At 35.8% G+C, this 10,197-nt stretch overlaps 2 protein-coding genes across 2 annotated transcripts in view; both read left to right on the plus strand.

Annotated features, from left to right (window-relative positions):
* Positions 1–10,197, plus strand: part of LOC134848506 (stomatin-like) — a 331,343-nt gene that overhangs the window by 135,625 nt on the left and 185,521 nt on the right. The gene's annotated exons all lie outside the window — the stretch shown is intronic.
* LOC134848885 (uncharacterized) lies at positions 558–10,177 on the plus strand. The gene is made up of 11 exons (XM_063866403.1): positions 558–804; positions 4,102–4,218; positions 4,607–4,836; positions 5,843–6,008; positions 6,376–6,476; positions 6,627–6,786; positions 7,419–7,528; positions 7,740–7,877; positions 8,450–8,576; positions 8,945–9,100; positions 9,362–10,177. Exons 1-11 carry the CDS (start codon positions 687–689, stop codon positions 9,718–9,720), a joined length of 1,782 nt encoding a protein of 593 aa, XP_063722473.1. The 5' UTR covers positions 558–686; the 3' UTR covers positions 9,721–10,177.

Below are 10,197 nucleotides of genomic sequence, written 5' to 3' on the forward strand. Positions count from 1 at the left end.
GAAAATTTCTCGAGCGATAAGCGGGATTACGTTTAAAAAATGAGAATTAATGTTTCATTTATCAAAAATTCGTTTTTGAGTCGATGAAAGCTTTTTTTTCAGGCTCAGTTTTTAATTTTTTTCACGCTCAAATTTGATATTTCGCGGTTTGATTTTGGCCTATTTTAAGTTGAGTTCATTACCTTGTTAAAAGGAAGGCAAACTCCACTATCGAAAAGCAAAAAAAATAAAAATCGCAAAAACGTGATCGACTTGTAATTTCAAAAGCGGATTTTAATTTTCAGGTTTCCCAGCTGAAAAAAAAACTTTACCAATTGATACAGTTTTCTCAAATTGAGTCAAGTTTATCCAAAAAGTGTCTATCATTGTGTTTTTGAAATTCAAAGAGTTTTAAAGGCATATATTTTATACTTTGAAAATGAATTTATCTCCTTTTGCATTAGAGGCGGAGGTTGTGGTTCTTGCAATATACGAGAGCGGACTAATTGTTATTAAGTCACTCTTCGTTTTTTCTGTCATCAGAATAATTTGTGCTTATCTAACTAATTGTTTTATTTTGTATTACGGTATTTCAGAAACTATGGCGAACTATATTATGTAAATTTCACATTTATTGAGTCATCATTTAGTTTTGACTCGACGTGGGCTTCAAACAACTACAACTAAAAGAAACAGACTAACCAATTATGGAGGATCCAGCTAAATTGCAAGATGTGCCTAAAGATGAAGACAATTTTACGACCTTGTTTGAGAACAGTGATTCAATTGAGCAGCTGCAGCAGAAGTTCGAGTTTCACGTCCTAGGTAAAGAAAATTTGGATCTTTCACCTTAATTGACCTGCGATAGAATCCAGCAAACACCCTCCTTCCCATATGCAAGATTTATAAACTATAATTTGTTGTAATTGTAATCTAGTCACTAGACTTTTTCATTAAACAATTTTCCATCCAAATCTCGTTTTTCGTACAGCTGCACACGTAGTGTAAGGGTGAAACGCCTGCTTGAATATCCAATTGTCTGGGGTTCGCGTCCTGGCTGGACAAATTTTCGCTTTGCTTGCTTTTAGCTTTTGCTGCTTATTGGGCTTCGATTCAAATTTTGACAGCATGGTTTTTTTTCTGATTTTTCAACGATAAATTCAATCTCTATTGTCACTCATGAGCTTTAGCGAGCGTAGTGTAATAGTACGACTAATATTTTTTCCTGCCTAAATCGCAAATGTTAGTGCTACTGTTGGTTGCAATTTTGAATCTGGCTGCTTTGGCAGTTTGATTGCATGTGCTTTCACATTCGATTAATTATAAAATGACACAGTTGATCATTTTTAGTTCATCGCATGAACCGAAAAAGGATATTTGTTTCAAATAACAGTACAATCATGAAAACTCTATTTCCGCAATTTTCCAACTCAATTTATCTCGAAGTTTTTTTGAAATGCATAATTTATACATAATTTGTTTTCATGCTTTCACTTTATTACATGCAAAATTCTGTCTATTTGTACTTGGTGCCATTTTTGCTGCATGGCATTGGCAATTTATTAGCATATGTAGCTGCTAGTGGTAGTAAATTTTCAATTACCTGTGGCGCAGATGCGAGGACAGTGAACTCTTAAACTCCTGGTCGTAAGATCGAATCCGCCACATCAGTTTTTTTTCAAGGGTTATGTTTACCTGTCTTTTTCTTATTTCACTTTGTAGAGCTGCTCTTTTGTCGTTTTCTCACTTGTGTTTACGAAGCGCATATTCGCCGCTGTGTAATTTTTTCTTGTTTTGTTTCTAACTCTCACGTTAGTTTGTCTGGTATTGAAAGTTCTCTTCACTGCCAGTTTCGACTGGAAAAATTCTATTAGTATTTATTTTGTTTATTTTTAGTTTCAGCTTTAAGCCGAGTTGCAATTGTTTTTGTTGAAGTGTATTCTGTATGAATGAAGTAACATTGCTATTTAACTCTCAAAAAGTTTTAAAATTTGATCAATTTGCACATGATAAAGTTAATTTTTTGAAATTTTGTATGGTTTTACAAATTTTCAATTTATTAATTTTGTTTTTTGAGAGCAGGTGTCTTATAATCAAGAACCAGACTTTTTTTCCTGTCAACAACTTTTACAAATCTCACTTGATTTTTATATTTGCTTTACTGTACCTTAACAACTTCCAGGTTCCGCACCACTTGGCCTAGAGGTAAGGCTGTCGCCTTTGCATCCTGAGGTCGGGTTCGAGTCCCGGTGGGATTTTTTTTCAGCATGGATGCAATTGAAAAACTTGTATCAGGCAAGCATTGATTTGATGGACTTTCGTTTTTTGCTCAAGTTATGTCAGCTTAGTTGGCACATTAGGGATGTTGCATGCGCTGTTAGCAACTTTCATTATTGTTTCAAGTGCAAGTGTTGTTGATTGTAATTTCAGGGAAACGAGACTTTTTTCCAAAATTTTTGTTTTCGACTTCTAATTTTGCTTAAAGATTGTCGGCTTTGGTTCCGCTTCTTAAACTGTGTTCCTTTGATTTCTTGTGCTGTGAACAAATTTCATTATAGTTGCAAGTGCAAGTGTTGTTCATTGTAGCCTCAGGAGGGACTTTGTTAAGTTCTTTTAAAGATTGTTGGCTTAGTTGTTACATCAAGGGTTCTTCTTGCGCTGCAAGCAATTTTTCTTGTATTTGCAAGTTTTGTTCTTTATTTTTTCAGGAGGGACTTCAAACATCGAAGACTTGTTATAAAATCTAGTTTAACTTTCAAATGTCTGGCTTGTTTGCCTAGAATGAAATTTTTTCGAGACATACAAAAATTTGAATTTTGGTAGACCTAATTTTAATTTCCATTTTTTTTGGCGTCTTATGTTTTTTATGTTTGTGTTGTAGCGCAAGTGGTGCGAAGCTCCACTTCGGCTCTGTGTTGCGAAATTTTTCTTTACACGAGCGAGCTTGTGAGCGTACTGAATTAGTATGACTATAATCACGATCTGCTGTAGCACAAAATCTGTTATACGCTTTTTTGGTGACTTGTATTTGTCGTTATTCAAGCGTCCCTGGCTGAGAGGGAAGGATGCGAGAGTCCAAGTCACGAGGTCGCAGGTTTGAATCAAGCAGAAAGCAAACGTTTTAATAATTAGAGGCCTATATGTTCTTATTTCCAATCGCCGTTATTTTAGAGGCCTTGCTTTTATCGAAAAAGTACGGAAATATTGAACGGTGTGGCCCTGTTAAGTAGCGGTTTCTTTTGGTATGATTTTGTGCTGAAATTTGGAATGATTTTTTTTTGTTTTACCAATATATCAGATTTTTTTTGTATATTTGAGTTTTGGTTTGGGGCTGATTGCTCTGTATATTTTGGTTTCAGATTTTCATGCACTTGCGACAGCAAGTGACTTGTAATTAGGAGTAAGACTTTGTTCCGCCGTAAACAATTTTTTTTTCAAATTAGTAAGAAATTGATCTTGCTTTGTTTTACAATTTTAACGATTTCCAGGCGTCTTCTCACTCGGTATGGAGGTGACGCGGTTGCCTTTGCACCTTTAGTATGGGGATTGAGTGCCGGCAGGACATTGTTTTTTTTTCAGTATGTATCTAATTGATGGGCTAGAATTGATTTTCTTTTAAATAATAAAAATGTGCGTCTATGCAGGTTATATAGGCGTTTTGTTAGCTCGATAAAGATAGTTACGGCCTTTTTTAATGCTGGTGTTTGTGTTTCTCGACTGTTTTTATGACAGTGATGCGAACTGGACCAAATTGAGGGGGGTTTGTTCTGGTGACATAACTCAGTGAGCTAGCAAATTTTTTGGAGTATCCAATTTGCTATTTTAGTTATTTGAATTGCTGCGTTTTTAATTAATAACTAGTCTTTTCTTAATGCCTTCGCCTTCACAATAATTGTGTGCTTCTGACCAGGACAGTGACACTAATTGTTTGACCAGTGACATTAATTAAGAATTTTTTGGTATGTGACAATACGTATAACCTGAACTCTTTCGGAACTTACTGAGGCAGAATGCAGAAGTAATGAAATACTGAAAGTAGATGGTAGGCATAAAAAGCTATCGAAATACGCAGTGTTCAATTGACGTTCGACTGTATGTAGTCTTGTGGTTTGTTTTGTTCAGTGGATGGTGAGGCTAGTTGCATCGAGTGTAATGATGAAAGCGAGGGCTTATTTCTGACAGAGGAGTCGCTCTTTGTACCCTACGAGAACATCGTCTACTTCGAAATACCCACTTACGGTTAGAGCCTTCTCTTAATACTTATTAATATGGGCATCAATGGATTCAAATAGGTTTTTTCTAATCGTTGAACTTCTTAAAACCAATGAAGTATGAAAAATGATTTCTGTTTCATGTTCACATTTTTTTGAGGCACCAAAAACAAATATTCCGGAATTTAATTCATTTGGAATATTGGGATTATCCCTGAAAAACTTCCGATCTGAAGTTAGCGGAAATTTTACGTTTTAATCTATTGTATTGCCCTTCTTTCTCAAAACGCAAATCAGGCGGATTGATTTAATTGATTTTTTTGCGGTGTCTTGTATTCATGCACTGTATATCAAAAGCACTACTATTAATTAAGTTACATGTTATGCACTGCTAATAATTAAGGTATGTTTCCTAGATACAGGAGATGTGTTTGAGTTCGACTCCCATTCAGTGTCCGACAACTACTCCCCTTCTCTGCTCTCAACTGCAAATAGTAGCAACAGTAGCAGCACCACTTCATTAGCACACAAACACCAACACCACAACTCTAATCCGACTAAACTAACTGCAAACAGAAGGGATAGAAAGAATGAGTCGAATGCTGCTGAAGCGAAAGAGTTGATCGACAGATCAGAAAAAGAACAGGTATCTATTGTATACAACAGGATCTGAGGGCTTGGATTAAAGTTTTTTGATTTTTTTTGACCGTTTTTGAGTTTTACACGCATTTTATTAGCTTTTGTACCGTTCGCGGACTAAATTCTCGGGTATAAAATCTGACTGGGTATCGTCCCCAGAACTAAATTTCCATAGGTTTAAATACCTTCGGATAAAATTTTCAAATTTCAGTTTAACATCCCCAGGCTAGTATTTCACAAAAGGCTACTAGAATTGAGCATGGAGACCTAATTTAGAAATGGAAACCATAATTACGACAAATATTGGAGCGTTATTTATAAAACCAGTCAACAGCTATAGTTTTGCTGAACCAGTTTCATGGCGATATTTTCAATCAAAGAAAAACAGGAATGTACAAAAATTGAAGAAATTTTTACAAATTCAAGATGGACAATAAAGGCTGTCACATTTTGCTGACCAAGTATAGCTAACACTGAAATACACTTAAGAATTGGTCTTTAAGTATTTCCGTTTCTTCAAATTGAGCAAGCAGTTCTCAGAGCTTCGGAGTGAGAAATAAGGGTCTGAGCAATTTTAGTTTTCGGAAATTGGATCTCTTTAACTACCTCCCCCCCTCCTCCCCAAGGGTACCTAGTAACGAGTTGCGGCTCTTTTCCAGTCCCACCCCCCCCCCCAACCTTTCAAAATACCGAGTTTTATGTTTGTTTTACGTGTTATTACGGCTAAATGCGTGATGTTACGCTGTAAAGTATGCAGAACAAATCTGTTCAGAATTGTCGATATATTCACCACGCTAAATTTCATTGCATTATGACAACGTTAAATAAGCTTTTCAAATTTGAATTTGAAAGGGGGGAACTGGAAAAGAGCCCGAGTTGCCACCCCCGATAATGAAATAATTCAATAATTAAGCATAGTAACGAATCTGTACCCCCTTTTGCAAAAGGGGGGAATAGTTAAAGAAATGATCCCGCCAATTTATCAATAATATTATTGTAAGTCTGATGTTAAGGTTCTAGAATCTCCGAGAACAATAGTCGCAGATCCGAATGAAGAATGCACTAGTCTACAAGACCACGTGGAAGAATATGAAATGGACGAGAGTGAGTCATACCACGAAGTGTACGAGGGTCTCTTCATCGGCTACATCTCGTTTGTCCAAATTGTCGATTCGAAAGGTAAGTTGTAGTATGTTATGAGTGTTTCGGAATCAGTTTTTTTTTTAGCCGAGTGCTGTACATTACGTGCTTATGCTTAAACGGGTACAAACTTAAGTATGAAGGTTTGTTTGCTGAAATGGGAAGATTTGTTTACTGAGTTACACAAATTTTCTTGAAGTTCAGAGTGAGAAATTTCAAGGTTGGCCTCAAAACTAGTTTTTTTTTGAAAATAATTGTAACTTATTTTTGTCACCAAAATCTGAAAAGCTGCGTTCTGTTAGGTTTTTTTTTGTAAATTTTTGAATTTTCTTTTTCTGAAACAATCTTAATTTGGGTCCATCTATTAGTGTTAATTTTATGTAGCACTGAATTGTTTTTTTTTTAGAAGATCCAGGTGTGGAAGTGTCATCCGTTCTACTTGAGTTCCAGTCACTATCTGAGTTACAGACATTCGACTGCTTCATTCGGTCTCAACTCGAGAAACAGGCAAGCTAGTTTTGTCCTAAACCCTTATTCTCATAAACAAAAAAATTTTATGATAAGCAGTGAACGTTTTGATGATTGCATATCATCAAAAATAAAAATTGATGAGCGTAATGCGATATGAGTTAAAATCAGTTTCATATTTTTTTGTAGTCGTGGCGACCGAAGAAGGTGCTTTTATTTCTGAACCCAGCCAGTGGTAGGGGCAAGGCAGTGTCCTGCTATGAGGAGTCCATTGCGAACACTCTGCGACTGGCGGGAGTTGTGGCTGACGTCAGAATCACAGATAAAGACGGCGCCAACAGTGTCAAAGGTTGTTTATCCTTATTCAGCGTTTTCATTCGATCGGGGTCTAGCGTCGAGCATGTTTGATGTTTAGCATGTTATAATTGCTTTGGCTTGAAGTTCACCTAGACGATAACCTGTTTCGCCAAATTTTCAATGAGTTGAATTCTAATGGTAAGGAAAAAGAAGATACCACTATTTTTTTTTTCATTTTCTTAGAATTTGAGGTAAGCTAAGTTAAAATTCAACGCTCTCGATAAACAAAAGGTACATCAATTTTTTTCACAGTTTTAAAGTACCATGTATTTAAACATCTGCCAGCATAACATTGTCCACTGGCTGTTACAGTTTTGATGATGTTATGCTGTTAGATGTTCGAAATGGTCTACGCATATTTCGCCTCTCAAAAATTTTACCCTTCATAAATTTTGTTGTACACTTTGCCCTCACATATTAGCAGGCGGCGGGCTAAATGTGTCACTAACTTCAAGAGGAGAAAAATCTGTTATTTTGTGTCGAAAAACATGTTATTTTGGTCTGATTTAAGTTATTGTTAATGAAAAAAAAAATCTTTCGTTTATCGAGTACGTTTAATTTTGTGTTCAACTCGCTGCATGAAAACATATAAATTTGATCTGTTTGCAGTGTTCTATGTTGCAGGCATCATCTTCAGCACAAACTACAGTGTGTACGACGCCATAGTCATCGTGGGAGGAGATGGATCTTACAGGGACGCCATTGCTGCCATATACGAGAAAATGCACAATCAGGCACGCATTTTTCATCTCTATATCATTTTAGTATAATTCTTTTCTCATTTATCCCAGTTGTTTTTAATTCTATGAAAGAGGGGCGCGCTGGAATAAAAATGGGCACGCTGGAATAAAAAGTTTAGTGCTAAATTTTTGCGGGGGTTATCATTTATTGATCATTATTTACTTTATGTCAAGGGGAAAAATACCTAAATTTAAATCGCTCCAGGGTAAATTTGACTTGGACAAAGATGGCGTACTGCCCCCAATTGACATCAACGTCGGCATCATCCCCTGTGGCAGTGGAAACGGGGTCGTCCACTACCTCACCCGCTCTTTCTCCCTCGACCACGCGGTGGCAGCCTTGGTTAGAATTGTTCATTTATCATTTTGTTTTGCTCACCGTTTTGCTCATACTGATTAACAATTTTATTTTTCAATAACAGTTTTTCATAAGGTTATTTATTGGTAGTTAGCAGCTGGGCGACGTGGTATGTTGCCCACCCATGAGAAAAAAAAACATTTGCAACAAAAGAACAGTTTTAATAATGCAGATTCTACTATAAATTTGGCTTTTTTCGTCACGTGATTGCAGGTGCACTAATTAGAAATTGAAGAGCGGGGGTCCGCTGTGGTTATCTATTAAAGGTTTTTCGGTTGTAATTTGGACTCTACAGAAATGTTTCGAAAAAATACTTGTGTCGAAACAGGCAAAGCCCAATCGGTGTGGAAGGAAGGCCCTTCCTTGCTCTCAAACTCATCAAGTCTTGCTTTAAAAATATTTCAAAGTGATTTTTTTTGGGGTTTATTTTTGGTTAAAAAAGAACACTCAAAACCAAATTTTTTTCTTCGCCCACTGAAAAAAGTGACTCGGAACAAAAGTGAAGATTATTTGTAACGGAATGGCCCACTTTTCTCTCATGATTCAATTGATATTAGGTCCTTGGCAAGACAACTCCGCTACCTGTGGTGTGTGTACGCAATAGAGATAAAGAGAGAAGCTTAGTGGGATTGGCAATTGTATGTGTCAATTATGGAATCACATCAGACGCCATTGTAGTCGCAAGTTAGTAGTCACACCAATGGGTATAAATTAGTGTTTTAATAGGATTTTCTCTGATCTATCTCAATGTAACTTGTACTGCAAACTTACGCTCCATTTCGAACATTTTATGATAAGATAAAGGTTTTCAAGTAATCAAAAAGAAATACTGTTTTTTTGTCTGAAACTAATTTTTTCACCGACGAATAGTAGTCTAGATCCGAAAGGTTGTCCACAAGAATGAAAATAAATGAAGTATTGTTTAGCTGGTTCAAAATTCTGGGTCTAGATCGTTAAGTTCAAATACAAGCATATACCTTATTTTTATTATATACCATGTACACTGCAGATGTATTTTACTTCTTTTTATTTGTTTCTTAATTTGATTTCAGACCGGTGGAAATTTTTGGGACCTGGTAAGTATATAATAGGAGTAACCAGTGCAATGCTCAAACACAAATCATTCAGGGCCAATATCAAAATGCAACAGCTCCAGAATACATCGAAACACAACAGTCAATCGAATGCCGGAGAACGAAGCATCGAAGGTAAGAGATCTAAATGCTTTTAAAATTAAAACTCAATCATTTTAATATGGTCCAATGGCATTTCCGAAATACCGAAAGTGTCCAAAAAATATAATAATTTATAATGGTTTTTTTTTTAAAAAAAAAAAGGTTTGCTCGAGAAGTTTTGAGCCGAATAAATTGATTGGCTTGAAAATAAATACAAAAAGGAGTTGTACAGTAGCACCAAAATTGTCCCTCGAAAAGTTGCTCCAATAATTTAGTAGATTAGTTTTTTTTTAGGGGAGTTTAAAGACCTAATGATGTTAGTCAACGGGATCTCAGACGCCGGCGAAGTCCCAAGGAAACCCAGAGCTAGCGGAGACGTTTTCGTGACGCCTGGATGTACAATATTTCAGCAGACTGGATTCCTAGTCAATCTGGGCCTCTATTCACAGAAAATTTACAATGACGATACAGTTAATTGTTATAAAAGCAACAAAGTCCTGTTCGACTTGTTAGACGGAAACAAAGAACGAAGTGAAACTAAGTCTTTCATCAACTTAGACGGAGATATTTACCCTTTGAAAGAAGACGCGTTTGAAATAACATATTGCCCTAGTTTAGTGAATGCTTACGCCCTCGGATTTCAGGCTAGCTGACAAACTGAAACTTAATTGAATTATAATGAAATGTTGTAGATTTTTCAATTTAATTTAGAAATTGTCAAATTTTACTGTAAATGATGCATATGCGGTTTCATTAATTTTGAGCATGATCTAAGACTTCAAATTAATTTTTCCTGGAATAATTTTTTTTTATTTTGCAAACTAAAACAGAAAACATTAAAGCTAATAAGTTTGAAGTCGCGCGTGCTTTGTTGGGGAAAAGTTCGTCTGTTATCCAAGCTCAATTGAGGTCTATGTTGATAAAATCCCCTTTTTGGGTGCTTACCTGTATTCAATAAATTTACAGGAATTTGAATCAAATCAAATTTTCTTATGACCATGTAAATTGCTTTTGATCATTCTTTTATTCAGTCAGATCTTGATGTTGAAAGATTTGTAAGTGTCAAGAGCTAAACGTAATTTTTAATGCTCATTTTGAATTTAGCTTTGATGAAACGCTCTTTGGTTTGA

Source organism: Symsagittifera roscoffensis, chromosome 6 (genome assembly GCF_963678635.1).
Source record: "Symsagittifera roscoffensis chromosome 6, txSymRosc1.1, whole genome shotgun sequence".
In the NCBI taxonomy this organism is placed as follows: Eukaryota; Metazoa; Xenacoelomorpha; order Acoela; family Convolutidae; genus Symsagittifera; species Symsagittifera roscoffensis.

Excerpts from the sequence above, each read along its gene's own strand:
- LOC134848885 (XM_063866403.1), top strand. The coding sequence starts at position 687 with ATGGAGGATCCAGCTAAATTGCAAGATGTGCCTAAAGATGAAGACAAT. Across the intron at positions 4,837-5,842 it reads ACAGATCAGAAAAAGAACAG|GTTCTAGAATCTCCGAGAAC; the intron begins GTATCTATTGTA and ends TCTGATGTTAAG. Across the intron at positions 8,577-8,944 it reads AGACGCCATTGTAGTCGCAA|ACCGGTGGAAATTTTTGGGA; the intron begins GTTAGTAGTCAC and ends ATTTGATTTCAG.